The sequence below is a fragment of the Macrosteles quadrilineatus genome, unplaced genomic scaffold (assembly GCF_028750875.1).
Source record: "Macrosteles quadrilineatus isolate MER2022 unplaced genomic scaffold, UCM_ALF_1.0 Scaffold_2__2_contigs__length_208266976, whole genome shotgun sequence".
Classification (NCBI taxonomy): Eukaryota; Metazoa; Arthropoda; class Insecta; order Hemiptera; family Cicadellidae; genus Macrosteles; species Macrosteles quadrilineatus.
This window is the reverse complement of record NW_026542595.1, coordinates 39,907,531-39,932,679: the sequence shown is the minus strand read 5'-3', so window position 1 is coordinate 39,932,679 and position 25,149 is coordinate 39,907,531. Positions and strand designations below refer to the sequence as shown.

Genomic DNA, 25,149 nt, shown 5'->3' with positions numbered 1-25,149 from the left:
CATTAAACCACAATAGGACCACATGGTATATTGGATTAAAATTTGCACTGGTTATCAGTGTTCGTTGACTTTGGAAATAAGTCAAACGTCACAGTGTCTAATGCTATTCAGCAAACATTCCACATAATTAGTTCCACTATTCGATCAACTTGAAATGCTTACATTTCTTAATAACGCTGCCATTGATTTTTATCGTATTAGCTTATCTAATGGCATAGTAAATACAACCCAAGGCTTCACCTGCGGTGAAGCAGCCATAAATATTTTACAGTACAGTACATAAGAAATAAACAGAGTATTACAATCATGACAATAATCATCCGTAGTGGCTTAGCCAAAAATGACAAAAGTAAGATATTATCATCATTGTGTCACGCACAGTTTAAATAGACACAGTTTAAATTTCGATCATAGTTATGTCGTGCGCCAGGATGGTGGGCAATGACGAACAACAATTATGAATACTATTCTTTATTAAACACAAGTTGTATTATCATACTTTTCAATAAATTCAAATATTTTCACAGTGTTACATAATTACACTAAATTATCATACTTTATTATTGTTACTTTAAAATAAACCAACAGCATCATGGCTGAGTGAGCTCTCTGATATTCGAGAAAGGTTTGTGAATAAGTCCTAAGTTTTGTCGGTAACTAAAAATTCATAAGTTAAAACATTACAACAAGTATTAGTGAACTTGGCTGATTTAGCAGTAACCCGAGGGACTACTTACAACTCAGAAGGTGAGTGCTGCCAGCAGGAGTCTGTAGAAGAGAATGATCTCTTCTTCAGCTAAAAACCTATGAGTTGCAAAAATCCCCTCTCTTAGTTTCACTATAATCTACATTGCCATATTTGGTAAATCCTTGAAATAAACGATTCCTATTGGTTAGTCTATTCGAGGACAACAACAGGATGCTCATATCTGTAAGTAAGCGCGTGACGACTGATAATCATAACTGGACCAACTATCCTTTTAAATAAAATATTTTAAACAATTAAACTTTAGAAAAATATAATTTATATTAAAACCAATCTAAATAAATTCCAACTAAAATTTGAATATATATCTATATATAGTGATGACAGCATCACAGTTAGTTGTAATAAACATTATGAATCGGCATATTTTGGGGTAGGAGTTAAGAATTTTATATTTGAATTTCAACGCAAAAAATCTTTTAAAATCAATATTTGATTTTCTCCGTAATTTTCTCTCTACAGCTTAAACCATACATTTTCGAAACTTTGAAAATACCAAAATCGTATTCCTCACCTACTAAAACATACATTTCGACATACGAATCAATATATTTGTACAATCCGTTCCTTAATAAAAACCTATATATTTTCATAATCGTCGCGCGAAATATAAGAATTTGTATTGACCTTATGGCTACATTATCGATCATCGTTGTAATAAACATTATGAATCGGCATATTTTGGGGTAGGAGTTAAGAATTTTATATTTGAATTTCAACACAAAAAATCTTTTAAAATCAATATTTCATTTTCTCCGTAATTTTCTCTCTACAGCTTAAACCATACATTTTCGAAAGTTTGAAAATACCATAATCGGATTCCTCACCTATTAAAACATACATTTTGACATACGGATCAATATATTTGTACAATCCGTTCCTTAATAAAAACCTATATATTGTCATAATCGTCGCGCGAAATATAAGAATTTGTATCGACCTTATGGCTACATTTTCGATCATAGTTGTAATAAACATTATGAATCGGCATACTTTGGGGTAGGAGTTAAGAATTTTATATTTGAATTTCAACACAAAAAAATCTTTTAAAATCAATATTTGATTTTCTCCGTAATTTTCTCTCTACAGCTTAAACCATACATTTTCGAAACTTTGAAAATACCAAAATCGTATTCCTCACCTACTAAAACATACATTTCGACATACGGATCAATATATTTGTACAATCCGTTCCTTAATAAAAATCTATATATTTTCATATTCGTCGCGCGAAATATAAGAATTTGTATCGACCTTATGGCTACATCATCGATCATAGTTGTAATAAACATTATGAATCGGTATATTTTGGGGTAGGAGTTAAGAATTTTATTTTAGAATTTCAACACAAAAAATCGTTTAAATTATATATTTGATTTTCACCGTAATTTTATCTCTACAGCCTAAACCATACATTTTCGAAAGTTTAAAAATACCATAATCGGATTCCTCACCTATTAAAACATACATTTCGACATACGGATCATGGTATGTCCGTTTCGTGGTTTAATTCGATTCGTTACAAATTATTCAATTAAAATGCAATCAAAAACTACTTTCGGCCAGATATTTGGTTGGAATGTGGAATATCTTAGCTATTGTATAAAATTATAGCTTAACTAGTGTACATGTTGCTCGAAATCGAGCAATTGCAAAGAAGTACAGGAGTTACATATAAACAAATGACTTGTTAAAAAACTAATAACAGTCATAATTTCCGATGATTTTTAAAGAGTCAACTAAAAGATTATTAACTAATGGAAATACTCACAATTTACATAACAGTCCTATTCCAGTTTAAAGGGTTATTTTTTAACTATCAAACTGCCCATGGACGGGAAATGGTAAGCTTACAATTTAAGTCAAAATAAAAAGTCTGTCAGCTTTTATAATGTACTGTACCTAAGTTATTTAGCCAATTTGTAGACAATAAGGTGTAGGCTACAAACTCTACAGAACTCTCATGCTTCCATGGGGAGCAACTAATTATTAATATTTAATTCCTGACAACAGCTGGAGTTTCAAAACAATGTTTGTTTCCCGTGTTAATCTTATGGAGAAATACGAAACTTTAAAGGGTCCCAGGGCCTCACTCTCTAATTATTTACCTAAAAAGAAAGTTTCCTGCACAACTTCACGTTACGCTCTTTCCAATGACACCAAAAACATGTCAATCGGTTCAGTAGTTTCGGAGGAATAATTGTCACAAAAATCCTGCTTGCGTATTAAATAAGTACTAGTGGTCGTCCTGTGGTCGAAACTCGACCAAAAATAATTAATGTACAGACTTCTCTATTTTCTCCCCACACTGTAAATAAAACATGTGATTGGGATTTCTTCCATTTGTTTTGAATTTCCGTGTACATTTTGTTGTTATTTCGTCACCATCATGGCAACCCAGTTGGCCCATGTTAATTTTTTGAAGTTTTCAAATTCGTTTTTCGTGCTTATTTTTTAGCCTATTTTAATTTATAAAGGGATTCTGCACATCTACGGACAAATATCTTTCTAACAGTATGCGTAGATTTCCCCTGTGATGCACACGAGCTGAGAAAAAAGGTTTTAAAGAAACATGCTTGCCTATTAATATATAGATAGATAGATGTGACTGTGGACCCAATTTTGTACTAAACACACGCTGTTGTTTGATCTCGAGTAGCCGACCCAGTGTTAGCATCAAGAGGCCAAAAACTAGGAACGTAGCGCCAGCCACGTCCCTTTCACTTTCAGCAATTTTACAACCCTCGCCAACCCTACACATCCAAAGACAGAGAGAGAGAGAGGGAGAGAGACAGTAAAACAGCTGTCGAAGTCGATCGGGTCGACCTAGCCTCGGTCGTCAACTCGCTTTCTTTTTCTTCGCCTACAAGCGTTTGAATAGGGGCGCGGGAAAACTACTTGTGTGATGCGGCACGCGTAATACCGGAAAAGGCCTTCAGGTAGTTCTAGAGCGCCGCCAGAATTGGGTCGCTGGAGTCGCGTTTTAGTTGCCACTTTACTATTGAAGTTTCTTAAGTGGCAAAAGAGTTTATGACGAAATATACCCCCACCGCAACAAACCTGCAGACTAAGCAAATTTCTATTTGCCTGATTGGATTTACACTAAAATGACTTTTTGAAAATATCACAGTTATTCCATATTTAAATAGAATAAGTTTAACAAGTACTTAGGTTTGCTGCAACAGGGAGGGTAAAAGTGTGTTTTTTTTTTGTAAAATTAATAACATTTTATAAATAAATAAATGATTTTTTCTAATTTAATGCAAATATTTTCATAAACAAGAAAACTACTACAGTTTACTTATTCCCTGGTGTGAGTGAGGGTATACATTCAACTCTAGAAAATACGCTGGTCAACGAACGACAAAGAGCCGCCGATGTCTAGAGTTTCCTTGGATGGGTGGCCGACCGACCGGTGGTCATAGGGTGGCGACACAAAGGGGGTGGTAGGCGGGTATCCGTGTCGGCCAGTGAGTCAGTGTTACCGGTGTTACTTCAAAGATGAATTATTGCCCTCGGGGAATCCCGAGGTAGGCGCGGCGCCGCCAGCTCGACACTTGTTTCGGTCACTGGTCTTGGTTGATTGTTTCGTTTTCGTTTTACTATCTTTTGATACTTTTACATAAACGATATAGCCATGATATATTACTAATGAAAATTCAATAAGTACATTGCACACTAAAAAAAAAACTTACATATAGGATAGTTCATGTAAACAGTTGTTGCTTAAATCGTTTGGAACTCTGGCCACGTCTATATTCTTCATTAGAGTGAACTTAACTGCAGGCTATTCAATAGACTGTGAAAAAAAAAAACTGTGAATGATTTTATGTACTTGGTTTTTTTTATAATTATAGCAAAAGCTACCAATCTTTGTCATCCGCGTCATAATTCTTGAGCTAACTACTTCTGCAGTGATATACCTTACACGTCACAAAACTGTATTAACCCTAGATCCAGTACCTCTGCTCCAACTAGTATTATAACATTGCCGTCCAGGAATCTTTGAACATATAGTTTGACAATAATTGCATGGATAGTACAGCCATTTCAACAAGGATTTATTTACTATATGTTCTTAAAACTGAAATTAATTAGAAATACTATTAAAATAAATTAAATTAATTAATTTGATGTGAATTTAGCTTTAGTTAACAACACTCATACAAGTTCATAAACATAAACCAAATACAATTTTTTTTTAATAGAAACGATTTGCAGGGTCGTCCAGATGAACTTGGAAATAGTACCATAGATAAAAGGAGTAGACATACTCTGTCATATATACATGTCTATACTTCTTTTATCTATGATAGGCTAGTTCATTAGAAAATCTGAATATACAGTAGTGCCGTGCATTTGAAGTACTTACTCAGAACACAGACTTACTTGAGGACAGTTAAACAATAAAACGCAAAGATCCACGGAAGTAAAGACTACATTATTTAGTAAAAAAAAAAACAAGGATGCGTCAATTAGGGCCAGTTAGACAATTGAAGTACACAGAATTGAATCACCATAGCATTGTCCACGCAACAACGTGAGAGGATAAAACATGTACTTCTTCAATTATAATTACATGTTTCTGTGTAAAACCGAAGACGTCTACAGACTTTACTAAGAAAAACTTCTCCCCGGTAACACAGGCAATGGGAATTCCTTCTAGACAAGGTTTTCAATAGGCCTACAACAAAATCATAAAACAAAAGATGTTTCTCAGGCTAAGTAGCACACTGTGCACTTCAGCAAATAAATAGTTTACCGAGATAACTATTGCTTACCAAGACAGCAGTGTCATTTAAGGAGAAATAGTACAAACTAATGTCACCAAAAGTCTAAATTCATTCTCTATTTTATTTTTTAAGAGAGGGAAAAATAGACAACAAAGCTTTAAATAACCGGTATTATCAATTTGTATTTATCTCTCAATTGAATAAATGTAACGGTAGTTACCTCACCACTGTTAACAATATTTGACCCTCCTATTACATAAATATGTTAGTTAATTTAATATTCAAACTCGTGTACATGTTGCTCGAATTCGAGCAATTTCAAAGTAATACAGAATTTATTTCAAAACGAAAAAAAGTAATAATCAATGAGTTTAAAAGAGTCAACTCAAAGATCACCAGTGTGTAACTGCTGGAGATACTCACGATGTATATACAGTAATCAACATTTCCTGTAAATATTTTATCATATTTCATAAATTGGTATTGCTTTTTAATGTTTCTACAAATGTTTCCTGACTTATAGCTGCATAAGGTTGTCCATGTTTATCTTATTTATTGATAAACCTATGTATGGCACCACCCTTGTCACCAGCAGTAAGTTTACAAATTTCAGTAATTTTTTAATAAAGATAAACACTTTTTTGATCATATTAAGGACTTCCTGTTGTCTGTAACAATTTTATTTGTTCAATCGGCGTATTTTTATTTATTTAGCTAAATAAAACATTTATTTCATTGAAGTAAACTAATATAGGCCTATTTATATTCACTGTACTGTGTATAACAAAATATCGATTGAGAAACAAACAATTACACGTAATAAGAACGTCGCTAGTCCGCTGCATTGTGATAGCTGAAAATCGTCGGAATGAAAACCGCCGCTACAAGATACAGAAGTTGGTACGCCTGCAGTGCCCTCCACAGCTGCGCGCGCCGCTGGCACTGCCGCTCAACACATCCCCACCTAAAAGACGAGCAAGTGGTAAGTCGGTCGGGAGGATTGACGACAAGTTGGTTTCTCGTATATAATAATTTAGATTTACAGGCCGGTCAACTGGACTGACGATGAAATAACTTGTCGACGTACTGGTTTTCAGTATTTATCTATTTAATTAAAAAAGACGGTCTAGTGGCAAGACGACCAAGTATCTTGTCGGTCAACTGGTGGCCCCCCGAGCCCGAACGCCTAACCACGACTGCCGGTGCCGCATCAGCTGTTCCTGTGGAGGGTGGGAGGGCAGGGGGGTCGGTGGACATACTGGTTATTGTAGATAAGCCTTTGACATCCTTGGCATTGTCCCTCAGCTGTTCTAGTTCTTCTTTAATTACTTGTAAATAAACAGTACTAATATCCACCGATGGTCGTGATAGAGGCTCGTCTTCAATAGCCATAAATAGCGACTCTGCCATGTTCCGTTTCCTCCAATCCGGTTCTTTGTATAGAATTTTGCTGGAATCCCATTTTACTGTATGATTTGTCTCTAATGCATGTTCACAGATTCTCGAGCCATACCTATCTTTATTTTTAACCTTTTTAATGTGTTCATTAATCCTCACCGTCACTGGCCTTGACGTTTGCCCTACGTATAGTAGTTTCTACCACATGAACAAGGAATTTTATAGACAATATTTTTTGTGTTTTGTTGTTCATTTTCAGGTTTTAGTTTGGTGAGACGGCTACGAATTGTATCTTTACTTTTGAAAACTGTACGAATTTTGTATTTTGAATTAAAAAAACATGTCTTTAAAAAGTATTTTTGTTTTGGCCAATTAATGTTAAATGTTCCGTGTACGTGTATGTGTTATTTCTGTGAACTTTAAACCTTATGACGACCATTCTATGGAATAAACCAATGCAACATGTTGACCTGAAGATGTGTTAATTTAAACACGAAACAGCTGTAGTCAATATTTTAGCAACATAAGTTATAATAAATAAAACTCACACACTCATACATACTCTCACAAACCATTTAATATACACACAATTTTATCAGATAATAAAAAAGAATAATACCACCAGTATCTTTTCAATGCTCAGCAGACAATGGAAAAAAGTTTCCAACCCCAGCCACGGTCACCCTTAAGAGTCTTCCTTAGTGGAAGCCATGTTGGATTTCTTCCCCATAAGAACAATGTTAACTTTGGGTCCAAATATCTCATCAGCAAATTGTCATATAATTATGGATAAGGAGTTAAATTTAAGGAATTGACGTTTTTTATTTCACAATTTTTAATTTTTATAATGAATAATTGATTATTAATTAGCTTAAAATTAAGCTAATTATTGAAAGGAAATGAAAACGGATTTTCGAAATTCAAAAACCTCAGTCACGAGTCTATTATGTTAAAAATACAAATTATAAATTTCAAAGCTATATCTTAACAAATAACGCCGTTACGTGTCCACAAATGATGTAATGTTTAACATTGTTCTTATGGGGAAGAAATCCAACATGGCTTCCACTAAGGAAGACTCTTAAGTGGCCGTGCCCTTTGAAATAAATGGATATAATAGTTATAGCTCACTGGCCGTGCCCCAGCACAGCAGTTTTCACACTTACAGCTGCACGTAAGGAAGAAGAAGGACAAGACAAGCTACTTCTTCTCCTTCACTCACTTGTCACTTCACTTGTCAAAAGTCAAGTCTTTATGCTAAGTAAAGTAGTGGATTGGACACTGGACATATCATGTCTCGCATAGCAAAATTTTATTGTTTATTAAATTTTACAGAGTAGTTTTATTAGCAATAGTCTGTTAGATAGTTAGCTGTTCTTTCACTCTGAAGATCGTAGGATTATTGTGACACCACAGACCACTAATATTCGTGCCACAAACTATGGCTGGATCATCTCTAATCGAAGTAGTGAAACGGCAAGCAATAGCGACTTTCACTAAACTTGCTGGAGGAATATCATCTAATTTTGAGGATAATCTGTCTAAACTTACAGGTTTAATGAATAAGGTAACCAGTGATGACGTCAATTTAGATGAATGTTTATCAAGTGATTGTTCAGAAGATGCAAATGCGCCAGTCGCGTACATAAACATTCATGACGATCCTAACCTGTCCATTGGTGTATTTGTTTTGAAAAAAGGTGCTAGACTTCCTCTTCATGACCATCCATTGATGTATGGAATTTTAAAAGTAATTCGTGGCACTGTGCACATTCAAAGCTATTCTATACTAACAAATCCAGACGTTAGAGAACAAGAAACACTGAGTGCATCTAAATCTGATTTGCATCCTAGTGAAGTTGGATTGACCAAAGATACACTGTATAGGCCAGTGGTTTTACTTGCTAAGAAGGAACCAGCATCATTGATAGGTGAAAAAGACAGTGCTTGTGTTTTGTCCCCTCTTGTTGGCAACTTACATGAGATCCATAGTGTTAATGGACCAGCTGCATTTTTAGATGTTTTATCTCCATCTTATAACACAGATATCCCTGGAGTTGGTCCACGTCCTTGCCGTTATTTCAAAGAACTGGAATGCGATACAGTTTCCCAAAGTGAAATTGAACGAAGACCATTAAGAAAATTAATACGTATCTCACCTCCGCCAGATTATTGGAGTTGCTCATTGCCATACAAAGGACCATAGGCTAAGATTGTAGGTAAATTGTTAATCGTTGACTTCTCGTATTAGGATAACTGGACATATTGTTGATACTTATCTGTAGTGTATTAAAGATAAGTAGGCATAATGTAGGGTGTGTATGACTTAAAAAACTACCTAAATCATCAATAAAGATGTATTTCATTAGATAAAATGAGAATTTTATTTGAAGCTTCGGCAACACTAATACCCCACTTAATAATATTATCGAACATACATGCCTCAGTCTATTCAATTGCTAGCTGAACACCAAACTTCTAACTTCACTTGTTTAAGTTAAGTTATTGATTGCTACAACCGATAATTAAGATAGAGTAGGAAATCTTATACCTACAGTTGACAATAAGAAAGGTTTACTCTAACTATTGACTTTTGAATAATGAAGTAGACGTTCTATCTATAGCCTACCCTATGGATTAAGTTTTAGATGTTGTCTATTTTTTATTAGCAGATTGCTCTAAAATTCTATTTTCTTCTACCTAATTTGTTGTCAGTTAAATACTAAGTTAAGAGTTTATATTTGGTATGTAAGATGCTATAGCTTACAAAAAGTCATAAGTTTACTTGGTTAAAAAGTCTGCATATTTAACAGACATTAGTAATTTAAATCAGTATGATCTTTTGGTGGCTAAACTATGTCCATTTTGATTTAAAAACTGACTGGTGACAACTTTAACATGGGGATGTAATTATCTTGTTCTATCAATAGTCAAAAGTCTACTCAAGTGGTTTGAGCAATGAATACAAACCCTTTAGGAAGTGAAATGTTTCAGCTTATGGAGAATAGCCTGACTGGAATTTTGCCGCTGAAATGAGATTCGTGCAGCAGCCGTCCGATTCTTTGTCTCACTCGGTCAGCTAACTTGGCTGCAGGATTACGATAGTCTACCTAGCGGCCGCGGCGGGATCTATCCGAAATTCAAATATTCCCAGACTAAATTATTAACAAAGGCATTGTGCTTCTTAAAGGGTTCATTGGTTTCATTGGTTTGAGTACCTGTAATCTTAAAAGGTACCGGTACTTTAATACTTTTCAATGAAATGGCGACCTTACAAAGTAGGTATTTTAAGCCAAGTATGAATGGAGATGAGTGTAGGATGAGTGGCGCGATCTTGTAGTCTTGTTAGTGACTAAGGCCGACATTCCTTAGACACAGCTGTTAATTAATAGCCCATAGGCCTACAGCTAATGGCAACTAAGGGACCTACAGTTTATAGTTGAATCTGAACCACATTTTTGGCTTGGTATATACGAATTGGTCTAATTATCAGGATAGTACTGCGGATAGTCATAGTACTCACTCGTGCGGATGTTAATCCACCCAGGGAGTACCGCAATCCAATTGGTTGCCATGGCAACTAGTTTGGCTCACTATAGATCATAAGGTAGACTCATAAGGTGCTACAAGGACAGTTTTTCTCTGTATTAGGTTTTTGATGGTTCAAAACTGGACCCAGCTGTCCCTAATCATCGGGCTTTAAATAAATGATCCTGTCTAATGAAACAGCTGATCTTAGCCAGTAACTAAGTTACACAGGTCCATCTCACACCATTCTACACTCATCCTTCACTCATATTTGGGTTAAAGTACACATCTAGGAGGTGTCTCCATCTCAATGATTGATAGGCCTAAATATTTTAGAACTGGCTTTAGTATCAAAATAAACTATCTTGAGCATTAAGTTAGTCTACTTCAAATCAAATTTAATCTATCCTAGCAGAAAATTTCATGTCCCCCAAAAAAACGCTAGATTCTTCATTGGGGATTCGGGAAACCCATAACAAGTGGTCCAAGTGGAGGCGATTCCTTGTGTACCTACTTTGTAAAAGAAAATATTTGTACTATTATGAGGACAATATTATTTTAAAACGCTATTTAAAAAAAAAACTTTGCTTATTTGAGAATGGTGGTCTAATAACTTTTTAACTTATTTAAGGCTTATAACGTGCTTATTTAACTTAAACGGACAAGTTAAATTTAAATATTTAAATTTAACGTGCAATGTTAAATAAGGTGCTAAAATAGCAGTATGGCCACTCACAGTGGTATTAGCATTTTCTGGTACATCAGCTGTAAATGCGTAAATAGTACAGCTAGAACACTTCCTTGGGTAACACCAGCTTGAATTGAGTACAATTTTGTAACGTTATCTCAAAATTTAACTCTGAAATATCTGTTAGTTAAGTATGATTTGTTTGTCATATAAAATTTTTGAGGAATATTTTGTTTTGGTTTATAAAGTAGGCCAATGTACCACACTTTGTCAAAGGCTTGACTTGCATCGATAAAACAACTGTACAATAGTTCTTTTTCTCGAGGTCTTCTTTAATTGTATTTAAGCAATCTATGTTCAACTGTAGAATGTCCCGCAGTAAGCAGAACTGATGATTTGGAATCAAGTTTCTTTCCTCCACTTCTTAAAGTAGGCCCAGACTATTAAAAAAAGAGCCTCTTCAAACAATTTGGTATTATTGGAAGTAGACTGATTGGTCGATATAAACTGCAAATATTTAAGACTATTAACAGCTAACACCTGAAATAACTGATCTTTTTCTAAATTTTTTTGCAAACTCGTCAATAACATCATCAAAGTTCATTTTTAGGGTAACATCACTTTCCGGTACACATGATCATTAGGTCATCCTATAGGCATAAATGGTTTTTAATGATATTGTAAGCTATTTATTTTAGGAATTTTTTGTAACGCTTTTTCACTGTCCAAAATAGTTTTGCCGTCCTCTTTCTAAACTCTCTGCCACTTGGTTTTTTTTTTGCTTATTTCACTGATAAAGGGTGTGATATTAGCCCGATGAAAAAATTACATAGGCTAACAAATAAATTAGCCTACGAATAAAGGTAAGGCAGGACACGTAGCAACATAATATGCAAGGAGTGGCAGTGATGAGTCATGAGTGGAAACCAAAGTGAGGAGGATTCAACTATCGTGCAATACAGATATTTCCAAGTATTTTCTGTTGCTTACGCCTCCAACAAAACATAAAACGGGTAGACTTTCATAAGCAGGACAAAAAAAAAAAAACTAGTAAAAATATCGATCGATATATCAACTATTCGATATAGGCTAACGATTATTTCATTCGGTTAGTTAGGTTAGGTTAGGTTAGGATATATAGAAAATTTCATTCAAATTGGTTTGTTTTAAACACCTCTTTACTGACGCACCGGTATTTAATTATTTTTCTTTTATGATTGTGTTAATATGCACACTTTAGAATATAACTATAACTATAATTCAAACACTTTGAACTATTGATTATGGCCAAAAATAATAAAATATTTCAAACATTCAATCTATTGCATGTCCTCAAACATTAGAGATAAATTTTGGATTAACATAAAATAAATTTAAGAAAGATTAAATACAGTAATCGTTTGCTGTGATTATTAAAAAAAAAAATTTTAGGCTGATTGAGACTAATACACACGACGCACGATGGCTGCATACACGATCATTTCAATGATGGCTGTAATGAAAATTTGGCATTTTTATGTTTCAAGCGTAATAATATGAAAAAAACCAAATGTTGAAAATTTAAAAACACCATTGTTTTTATAAATTGATCTTGCTGGTTCGCGAATTCATTTAAGTTTATGCCACCCTACACCTTCATGCTAAATTGCATATCGTTTTTACAAAGTATAAAGAATGAATTATCTTTTGACCTCTGGGGACATCAAAAGGAAAACGTAAATTAGTCCCATGTGTTACGGCCCTAATGTAACGAAGTGAGGGTAAAGTGCAGAAATGTGCTATGGTGTGTAAACATGGCTGTGACACCTATTCCTTTGTAGTCTTCTTTGAGAAGCCTGGGTAGGTACCCATTAAAAACAAAATCACAATTCCTTCCAAAATGAATTATTTCACGGTCATTTTTAAATGAGAACATTTCACGAACTCCAAACTTCAGCAACTCCAATAGTAAAATATTTGAATAAACAGAAATATTCACCAACTCCAAATTTCCAGGATGGCTCAACTGCTGAGTTAAACGCGCGGTACTGACACGTCTAGCTACACCGCGACTCAGCACAGGACGCTTTGTTGACACAAAGCTCGTTAAAATAAAATCAAGTAGCATAGGCTACAATACTCTACACTATTGTGTAAATACTTGATTACCTGAGTTAATAGGGAGGGGGGGGGGGTAATCAAAAATATGGTTATTCCAATATATGTAGTATATAAAAACAGATGACAAACCCATGAAAACAGCCATTAACGTCACGATTTGCATTTTTACAAACGAAATTCAATATTGCAAAATCATTATTATTGTGCAATAATGACATTTCAAATCATTTATCTTGGTTCAGTTGTACAAACGGCAACGTTTAAAATTATAGCTCACTCAAACTCTATTTATAACCAGCCAAACACTGCATTGCTATAAATAACGTAAATATTAAACCTTAGAAAGTGTTATAAGCTACTGCTCATGATAGGCTACCGGTAGGTGCTGTATCACAGCATAGGAATTGAAAGATAAGTACTGTAATAAAAAAGTGTAAAATTATATTTAGAGATAATAAAAACACTCTTGTAAAAGAATGTAACAAGAACAATCTTGTTATTCTTTTTCTTAGTTCTTCTGTTATTAGGTTTCTTTTCAATTTATACACAAATTCAACAAGTCACCATATTTAAGCCTACTCATTGCCCAATAACAGCCTGACTAAAGTTACTGTCACAGTTTACTGAGCTATATCGTCATCATTCCCCAGCTGTTGTATCTGAAATCTGTTGTAACATATAGCGCACAGCAGACAAAAGTGTAAAACGGAGCAGACGATTGTTGGTGCAAGCGTTGTTTCCATTTCATTTTCATCAAAGGAGCTGTGATGTTTCCAAAGGGAGATGGGGTTGTTATATCAAGAGAAAGACGCTGATAATTCGATAAGCAGAGATTACGAACGCTATATAGATATTCTTGAAATAAAAAATTCCTTAAATTGAGGTGACTTATAAAACTCTACTGTAATTTTATTTATATAGATGAGTTTTCCAGTCCTGTACAAAACTGATTCACAGACTTTTCCCGGTAATCAAAATTCAAGTACAACTTGATACACACAGAATCTCTGGTTCCGAGACCTGGATGATGGCTAGTTATTTAATTTAATTCAGAGTTACATATTAGTACCCGTGATAAATCAAACCCGTTATTTAAGCCAAAGACACACGGTTATTAATCTCACTTGGTTTTTGATTTGCTTACAAATGTGATCGGAAATGGTTACAAACGGGATCGGAAATGGTTAGGGCCTACACAGTATTCGTAAACAACATTTATGTAAACATATCAGCGCAGTGAAAGCTAGAAAAAGGAATCTTTATCAAAACAGCTGTTCGTAATCTCGACGTGTTCTCTCAACAGATTATTAGTATTTCATAAATGACGTCTATGTAGTAAACATGGAAAAAAAACTTGAAAAATCACACAAAATTGGGTTTTTGATCGTCCGTTATTTTATATCCAAAATAGTGAGGCCATATATTAATGGCTAAAGACACTCTCGCCAATCCTGTGAATACAATTAAACCATTAGAATCATAATCGGTACTCTATAGTTTTAGTCAGAGTAGGCTACCTAAAATGCCTTCTGAGCCGTGACAGACGGACATAAATTGAGATGATAACACTTGTTTAAACTTCTTCAATGTATAAAACGTAAAAATATGTATAATTCTGAGAAATGTACAGACAAAAAATATAACTTTATTTAAATAGATTAACTGGGTTTAAATTTTCAATATTAAAAAAAAAATTATAAAACTTCTTTTAGTTTTACAAATAATGCCCAGGCAGGGAATAATGTTTCTCATTTGTTGTGTACCTCATTATTTATGGTGGGGGGGCTGTTGCTCAATTGGGGGGGGGGGGGGTGCGTCATGAGTCTAGGGGGGGATGGGCACCCCTGCTAATGCTGACATGTTCCTTAGACACAGCTGTTTAGCTCATACAGCCGATGGCAACTAAGTAAGGAACCTGCAGTTTATAGTAGAATCCAAACAACATTTTTTCCTTGTAATTAACAAATTGGTCTAATCATCAGGATAGTACAGCGGACATTAATCCACACCAGGGAGCATCGCATCCACAGTGCATGCCTATAAATATCCACAATTCGTGACCTGGATTACAGGACAACGTCATCAGGTTGAATTGAAAAGGCTAGATTAAAAAAAAAACCAGTTGTAGGTGAAGGGTGAAGGGTGAAGGGATTATAGTAAAATCATTATGTAAAAAGAATAAGTTTGTAAAAAAAAACCAGTTGTGATATAAAAAGTAATAAGTTTATTTATACAGCAAGGTAATGTACAATAATTATTTACATTGTGAAAAAATCTTAGACTCTATTTTTCTTGTGTTTTGCTGGGGTTTACGTCCAATTCTGAAACAAGGAGATTAGAAATATGAAGTAATTACTTGACTTAAAGAGGAAGTACAGAAATTCATTGAAATTGTCATAATAACTGTTGGTACTTAATCCAAGCAAACAGAAAAGAAAAATATACCCCCGCCACAGAAAACCAGCAGACTAAGTGAATTTCCATTTGGACCTGATTGGATTTTCACTAAAATGTCATATTTATTCCCCATTTGAATAAAATTAGTTTAAGGAGTACTTAGGTTTGCTGCTACAGGAAAGGTAATGAAGTGTTTTTTGGTGAAATGTTCGTTTAAAAAATACATTTTCCAAATTTGATCAAAATATGTTCATAAACAAGCAAAATGTTTAGGCCTATTTATTCTCCATAAGAATAAGATGGAAGTGTTAACAATTTATTTTTATTTTCTCCATAGCCATTAAACACATGAAAACACTAAATTATTTATTTTAATATACTAAATTATTTGTTTTTTTTAGCTTTACAAAATGGTTTCGAAAGAAATTGCAACATTTTATGTTTTTAGGGTCAAAATAGGAAAAACAATGTTTTACTCGATAAAACCCCTCTTAATTTCCCATAGTCTGATCATGATGGCTGGGGAACTTGTTTCAATAGACGCAGTTTTACATGTTTATACAAAATTTCATCAAAATCTGATTGTTTTTGCTTTAGAAAATTATAACTTTATTAGTTAGCACCCAAGCGATGGATGTTAAAAATTCTGGCATTCTTTTTCGGATACCCTGTATATACATATAAAACCATCCGAACGAATAGTGTTTTTTGTCTCTGAGGACATCAAAATAAAAAATACCCCTACCGAAGCAAACCTGCAGACTTAGCGAATTTCTATTTGCCTGATTGGATTTACACTAAAATGTCTCCTTAAAAATATCACATTATTATTCCTTATTTAAATCAAATTAGTTTAACGAGTACTTAGGTTTGCTGCGACAGGGAAAAAAGTGTTTTTTTAATGTAAAATGTTAATAGGTACTGTAGTTTAGTAAGAAATTAATGTATTTTCCAAATTTGATCAAAATATGTTCATAAACAAGCAAACTACAACAGTTGACTTATTCTCCATAAGAACATGGGAATTTAAAAATTACAATTCTTTTGAATTTTCCCCGTAACCCTTAGGCGCATAATAACGCTTCAATATACTAAATTATTTGTTTCTTTAAGCTCTACATAATGGTTTGGAAAGAAATTGTGAAATTTTGTGTTTTTAGGGTCAAAAATGGGAAAAACCTATTTTTACCCCATAAAACCCCCCAAACCCCCGTTCCCATAGTACGATCATGCTGGTTTGCGAACTCATTCAAGTTTATCCTGCTTTACACCTTTAAACAAAATTTCATCAAAATCGGACAAAAATTACTCAAGTTATCACGTTCACGGACACACACACACATATATTATATAATATATAAATCTATATATATACTAGCTGTAACCCACGGGCTTTGCCCCGTTTAACTTCTTAATTTTCAAGATTATCTCGTTCGCATGGCTCAATCACGTCCTTGTTGAAGTTTGTTCGCTACGCTCACTCACCTTTAGGTTGGAGCTCGTTCGCTACGCTCACTCACCTTTAGGTTGGAGCTCGTTCGCTGCGCTCACTTGCCTTCAGTTTAGCTCGTTCGCTTCGCTAACTCGCCTCCAGGTTGAAGTTTGGCCTCTGGGGACATCAAAATGAAAAAGTAAATCGGTCCCGGGCCTAGGTCTTACCATGCCACCTACAGTAATAGCTCAAAGATTCAAAATAATAAACTTCCCTATAGGGAAATTCGCTAAAAGGAAATCGTTGGGGTACACTTGCTAAGTCACAAAATACATATTTGAACTTTATGGTTCTTGACAAACATTTAAGAAAAGATAACAATATACTGTTACAGTTAGAGGAAGTCGTAGAAGTAGTACGGTAGTAATTATTCATTTAAGTTGTATTTTTATCTTGTGATTTGGAATAAATTGATCACACCTATAAAATGTTAGTCAGCTTAGGAAATAAAAATAAAATTAGGAGTTAAGTTAGTAATACCTTAGTTGTATATTGTACTGAAAAAGAGGTTCTCATTTTACCAGTTCTTCTTGGTAAAAGATTCGGTAAAAACCATGATAATCTGTTCGACATTCTTAATCTCACGACAACCAACTTTTACTTATTTACCAATTTTTATTTTCAGGCAGTTTGGCAGTTTAAAACACAATTGAAGGAGATGTGATTTGCAGATGACAAATTGCCATGGCTGTTAACACAAGCAAAAGTATCTTGAATGTTTTTTCCTATGCATTCAGCTCCTAATAGGAGTACAGTACTGTGTCTGAAACTCACGTTCAAGCAATTGAAATTTAATAATTTAAAGTGATCATTAATCTTGTTGAATTTTCAAGGGAATTTAAAACACTATAATCTTTCTGTTATGAATGTAAAATACTGACATTACATTTGATTTATGTTGCATGAATATCAGATTACATAATGTTAAATGATAACAAGTTGTACCATCCACACATTGAGCATATTATAGTTTTTTAGAGTTATATTTCTAAAAAAACTAATTCACTGGGGCATAGCCCAGGATAGTATTTTTTAACACGTTGAGTGCAGCCTATGCTACTTAACGTAGTATGAGACTGGCATGTCCCCCAAACTCTAAAGTAATTAAGTAAGAGGTTAGCCATTGCCGCGAGATTTTGTTTTGCTTGGCGCTTATAGTGCTAGTTTTATACTTCAATCCAGTATAATTCTTTTTAAATCCAAAAATTTTGTCAATGTTGGGGATTGTTCCAAATTTTGTGTGGTGTAGGGCTTTTCTTTGGATGTAGTAAAACGGAATAGAACAATAACTACACTGTAGTATAGAATTGTGGAAGGAATCTAACCTCAAAATTGTGCTTGGCACCTTTTTGGGGTATTTTTTTAACTGTAGCCTATAAACGGCATTTTTGCCGGTTTTAGTTTATGCAGGAGCTCTTAAATAAACTTTTGGATAACTTGCTGTGCAAGAACGTTATTGAAATTTTTAAGCTACAAAAGATTTAGGATGTAAATTTCATCGTTAGCTTTTTAAGTTTAAATAAAAATTTAAAAAATTACATAATTCACTAAATTCAATATTGTGAATATACATGTGTTGACATGAGGGAACGGATCAATTGAAAAATAAAAAGTGTAATATAGAAAATTCTTCTATACTGATTTAGTTATTTAGAACATTATCTTTAATTTTGGAAGCTGAAAACTTCCTCATTTAAAGGGCTTTACAATGATGTATTTACCTGATGGAAAATTTCCTAATGTAATTATCATGTCAATATTGTGAAAAAAACATGGTAGGGCTAAAAAAAGCTATTATGAAGAATAATACACTTAAGTGCAGGCAACTAATAATTGGGAATTTTTCTCGCGTGCAACACTTTGTTTATATTTATCAAGTTTAACCTAAGAACATGTAACAGTAAAAAGGTTTTGTATAAAAAGTTAAGGTTATCAAATATTTTTCATATTTCAGATAAGATTCCAATCAACTCCTGGAATTTCTAATTTGTTGAATGGACTTTGTCAATAGATTCAGGTATTTTACTGATAACAATACTTTATCTAAGCAATGAGACAACAAAGCGTAGTCATATTTTTAAAAATCGACCAGTCACATGTGGACAGTGATCAGTCAACTATGTCTTTTTCGATTCGGGAGTGAGTTGAAATGCATTTTATTTATGGTTTGTGTAATGGTAATGCGTCGGCTACTCAGAGAGAATACCAGGCTCGGTATCCTGATCGCAACACCCCCAGTACTCAGTTGTTTACTAGAATGCATCAATGTTTGCTGGAAACAGGATCGGATCAGTTGAGAAGAAGAAGAACATGGTGTCTACTAAACCTGGTTTGAAAAATTCAAGGAGTTTTCCAGGAGAATTCAAGACAAATCCCTGAATTTTAAGAGCTACTATCGGAATCCGTTTAACTAATCGCAACCCGCTAATAATAATTTATTATTATTATAAATTATTATTATTACTATTATTAATGCTTATTATTTTTATTAATGATGATGATGATTATTATTAATGATTATTATTATTTGAAACAAAACATTTCCAAAGAATAATATTTTGAACAACATAATAAAACAGTACAACTGGTAGGTAAGGCGACACCAGTTATCATCTCCCGCGATCGGATGAATACCAGTGAGCATATCTTGCAGTATCAACACCAGCGACAAAACGTCACAGCGTCAACGATCACGGCAACACCCGTGTGCATAATTTGCGATTTAGACAACACTGGTAATTGTTTCCCGCAATCACGGCAACACCCGTGAGCTAACTTTGCGGTTTCGGTAATATTTTCCCGCGATTGCGGCAACACCCATAGGCATATCTCGCACTTTCGGCGACACCGATAATCGTCTCTCGCGATCACGACAATACCCGTGAGAGCATATCTTGCGGTTTCGACTACACTGATAATCGTCTCTCGCGATCGCGGCAATACCCGTGAAGAAATCTCGCGGTTTCGGCGACACCGATAACCGTCTCCCGCGATCGTGGTAACATCCGTAGGCTTATCTCGCGGTTTCGGCGACACCGATAATCGTCTCCCGCGATCGCGGTAACACCCGTAGGCATTTCTCGCGGTTTCGGCGACACCGATAATCGTCTCCCGCGATCGTGGTAACATCCGTAGGCATATCTCGTGGTTTCGGCGACACCGATAATCGTCTCCCGCGATCGCGGTAACACCCGTAGGCATATCTCGTGGTTTCGGCGACACCGATAATCGTCTCCCGCGATCGCGGCAACACCCGTAGGCATATCTTGCGGTTTCGGGAACACCGATAATCGTTTCCCGCGATCGCGGCAACAAAAGCGGTAGCGTTTCGGTTAGCTGACGATTCCGATGACCGGGCTCCGGAGTCCCGGAGGTTTGGGTGGTTTCCTGGAGTTTTCCAGGACATTTCAAGGTAAGATAAAATTCCCGGAGGTTTCCCGGTTTTCCCGGAGAGTAGACACCATGAAGAAAGAAGTAGGACCTATGCATGACGTTGCAGCTAAAGAGGGTGTGATTCAAGAAGTTATCGATAATCCTACTACTAGTGTTAGGCAGCTTTCCCTTGAAACTAGTACGTCCCAGTGGACAGTACATAAAGTGTTTAAAGGACAATAACTTCCATCCGTATCATTTTGCACTAAGGTCCAAGGATTGGAGCCTCGTGCCTTTGAATCCAGAAAGGAGTTCTGCCGCTGGCTTCTTCAACGTGATAATAATAATAATAATATCACTTTATTGTCATAAAACATTTCACATTTCCAGCAAAGCTGGTGAAACAGATGACATTGTCATTTCTTAGCTAACAAAAATGAAAAACTAAATCTAAGAATTAAAATTAAAATAGTCACTTTTTAAAAAACAATCATTTAAATACTCTTCTATTGTATAGTATTTCTTTTTTATAAGTAATAATTTGAATTCTTTCTTAAACTTTATAATACTATTGATGTTTTTAAAATAAGCAGGTAAACCGTTGTAAAGCCTCAGACTCATATAGTACGGTGATCTTTCGTAAACACATAGCCGATGTCTTGGATACTGCAAATTATTTTTTGAACGTGTTGGGTAGTGATGAATAAATTGATTTTTTATAAATAATTGTGGATTACTCTTAAAGTATACCAGAATTTTATAAATGTAAAGTGAAGGCATTGTTAAAATTCCATATGTTTCAAAAAGCGGTTTACATGACTTTTTTTTGTGTGTAAATGATAAGATTCTTAAAAACTTCTTTTGTACCTTAAAAATTGTTGAGGCATATGATGTTGAGCCCCATAACTCAATACCATATTGCATAATGGAAAAAAATATCGCATAATAAACTATCAGCTTTGTTTTAGAATCAATTATGTTTCTTAAAACATACATCTGGAAACAAGCTGTATGTAATCTTTTAGCTAGTATTTCAATGTGAAGTTTCCATGTCAAATTTTTATCAATATTTATGCCTAAAAATTTAGTTTGTTCAACAAAAGCTAAAATATCATTTTTGTACGGTAATTCAAAAATTATGTTTTGCTTATTTTGTAGTGTTTGGAATTGCATAATATGTGTTTTAGCATTATTAAGTTTTAAACCATTTGCCGCAAACCAGTTAGTTAAGTCTACAATTGATTGATCAAGTTCTAATCTAAGAGTATGTACATCTTTTGCTTTTACTATGGCTGTAGTGTCATCAGCATATAATATTAGGTTTGATGATACATTGTTAGGTACATCGTTAATGAATATTAAAAATAACAAGGGACCTAAAATTGATCCTTGGGGTACACCACAATTGATGGTTTGCCATTTTGAAATGAAATTTCTACCATTTTTCTTAATGACAGTTCTTTGTTGCCTGTTTCTTAAATAAGATTGTATCCAAGACAGCGCCAGATCAGAGAAGTTATAATATTTAAGTTTATTGCTTAATACATTATGGTTCACACAATCGAACGCCTTGGAAAGATCGCAGAACACTGCTGCAGTACTCTGAGATCCATCCAAGCCCTCCGACACTCGATTTAAGAAATCAGAGACAGCTGATATTGTGTTTTTTTCCAATCTAAAGCCAAATTGATTATCTGTAAACAGATCATTGTTTTCAAAAAAAGAGTACATTTGTTCATATGCTATTTTTTCAAAAATTTTAGATAGAGATGGTAAAATTGACACTGGACGATAGTTTTCTGGGTTTTCTACTGAACCTTTTTTGAAAAGTGGTTTCAGTTCAGCATTTATTAATTGGTATGGAAAAATTCCTTCATCAAAACATTGATTTAAAATCAGACACAGTGGCTCCGCTATAAAGTTCATAATATTTTTTATTATTTCAACTGAAATCCCATCCCATCCTACAGATTTTTTATTTTTTAATTTTTTTATCGTAGTTTTAATTTCTGATACAGATACATGTCTGAATTTGAAATTATTTCTTTGATTAATCATAAAATTATTTACTAACTTGGATGCAGTATCCAAACAAGGTATGCAGTTAATATCCTTAGAGGTGTTTGCAAACTTTACATTGAGAAAGTTGGAAATAGCCTGACCATGAGTTATCAGCTTATCTCTGACACACAAATCAGGAAAGTCCATATCTTTAGATCTCAAGACACCAAGTTCAGACTTGACAACAATCCACACTGCTTGGCTCCTGTTTTCAGCTGTGGTTATTACCTTACAGTTCAACATTTTACGGGCTCTATCACAAACAGCTTTAAATATTTTTCTGTAATTTCTGTAATAGTTTTGAAAATTCACATCCTTGTTAGTTTTAGAAATTACACATAATTCTCTTTTACGTTTACTTGATACAATGATACCTTTAGTCACCCAGCCTTTACTTGTATTCTTATGCAATCTACTAGAAAAAAATTTTGGTGGAAAGCAGTGATCAAAATGAACCAACAATTGATTGAAGAAACAATTGAAATTTGTCTGTCAATCCTGAGATGGCTTTATGTTCCAGTGAGTTTCAGAAATGCATTTGTAGAACATTAACTTATTTTTATTTGAAAATAATCTCTTCTTACTTATTCTTTTATGCAGTTTGGCATTACTATTTGAAATATCTATAAAAAGAGCCCTATGGTCTGAGACACCTAATTCGATATTCATTTTGGATCTCTTAATTTGGGAATTCAATTCTAAAAAATCACTAGTTAAAATGTTATCAATACACGTGACTGACTTTTGAGTAATCCTAGTCGGAGAACAAAAGTTTGCATTAAAACCATACATACTAATTAAATCTAAGAACAAATTTCTATGGTTGGGTAAGTTACAGGTTCTTAAAATATCAACATTGAAATCCGCTGTAATGTAGATCTGGTGAGTTTTAAAGTAAGTTTGCAACTTGGTTAAAAGTAACTCTAGTTTCTCCATGAAAGTTTTAAAATTATTTTCATAAGGTGTTCTGTAGATTGAAATTACAATAGCATTCAAAGAGGGTAATTCAATGCAGCAAACTTCAAAAACATGTTCCTCATTATAAATATAAAAATCTGTCCTTTCTTTAAAAACATAACCACGTTTCAGAAGAATACACGAGCCCCCCCCTTGCAGTTACGCCCCTACAAAAGTAGGCCCCAACAATGTAATTATTAAGACTTGATAAAAGATTAATTTGATTTTCTGCTAGACAATGTTCATTAAAACAAATTATGTCCACATTTGAATCTTGCAACAATATCTCAAGTTCATGGCATTTTTTAGTAAACCCTCCTTGTATGTTTAAATGCATCATCCAAACTACATTATTTTTATTGCTTACTTCACAAAAACCTGTACATCTTTCCCATTGTTCACTTTTCTTATATACATCATAATAGGAACACTTACAAATAAAACAATAATTATCATCCTTTAAGAGGCTTAAGCTTGAATTAACATTAGGTTGAACAGTTTTGTTTTGTGAAAAAGATGAATCATGTGTTAAATCTATAGAATCTATTTCATTAAAACTAATTATATTTCTATTATTTATTATATCACATCTAAGAGGTGCATTCTGACCCATAACATTGTTTATGAACTCAGGGCAGTCAGAATTATTTAATTTGTAAAAAAAATTCATCTTTTTCACATTGGATAGAGTACTAGCATTATTTATAAAAAACTATTATTACTATTTACAATAATTTCACTGGTTTCAATATTTACACTTTCACTGCTCTGCTTTTTAAAAACACTTTCTGGTATCTTGAGCACTTCACTAAAAAGAAGATGACCTGGAACCGTTGGTGGGCTGCTGATGCTGATGGTAGGGTTGTCGTGTGTCATCGGCTGTGGTTGAGGTGAACTCTCGACGTTAGGTGGTTGGTTAGGCATTCCACTGCAGGGTGATGAGCCTGACATCATCGAAACATCAACATCAGGTGGAGCATGTCTGTCAGGTGAAAGATGAGTAGCTGAAGAGAGTGGTGGTGCAGGTTGACCTTTTGGTAAAACTTGACAAATTTCTTTTTCCAAAGTTTTTTCCAGTTTTATTTTAAAGCGATTATGATCTAATCCATTTCTTAAAATTCGTCTCGTCTGCTCATCATAAATTACAATATTCACTGTTGCATTTGTCTGCCTTTGGAACTTAACAATGTTTTTTACAAAGGTTTCAACATGAATATTGTCCCTTACACATCCCATTGGTGAACAAACAAGGTGACAGAAATTCCTTTTCTTAAAATCTGTTGTAAGTTGCTGGAAAGCCTTATTGTAGTCGATAATTTTTGGTTTGCCATTATAATGTAACTTTGTAATCAAGCTGTAAACAGCTGCTCCTTTTTTATTTTTTTGGTATGCCAGATGACTAGAAGCACAATCCCAAACAGAAGGTTTACCAAATTTTTTCCCAAACTTAGCTGCCACACCTGCAGACATATGCCTCTCATGACCAAAGTCTCCGGATATAGTGTGGGCAAAAGCTACTTTTTCATCGTTACACCTATCTTCTATAACACTTGACATGTTCTGCTCAGAAACAATTATTGATTTGTCTGTGGTAATTGGTGTTTTTTTCAAGGCAGAGCTCAGATATTTACTTGCAAAGATACTGTGCATGATGTTA

At 34.2% G+C, this 25,149-nt stretch overlaps 2 protein-coding genes across 3 annotated transcripts in view; one reads left to right on the top strand and one right to left on the bottom strand.

Moving 5' to 3' along the window:
• The first annotated feature begins 8,120 nt into the window (after positions 1-8,120).
• On the top strand, positions 8,121-9,208 carry LOC128986784 (2-aminoethanethiol dioxygenase). Its single transcript, XM_054407304.1, has one exon. It carries the CDS (start codon positions 8,339-8,341, stop codon positions 9,101-9,103), a length of 765 nt encoding a protein of 254 aa, XP_054263279.1. The 5' UTR covers positions 8,121-8,338; the 3' UTR covers positions 9,104-9,208.
• Positions 9,209-15,414: 6,206 nt separating this feature from the next.
• Positions 15,415-25,149, bottom strand: part of LOC128987003 (E3 ubiquitin-protein ligase MARCHF5-like) — a 55,383-nt gene continuing 45,648 nt past the window's right edge. For both annotated transcript variants that reach the window (XM_054407645.1, XM_054407646.1), the window contains exon 9: positions 15,415-15,534. The gene's annotated coding sequence lies outside the window, so the exon portion shown is untranslated. The remainder of the gene's footprint in view (positions 15,535-25,149) is intronic.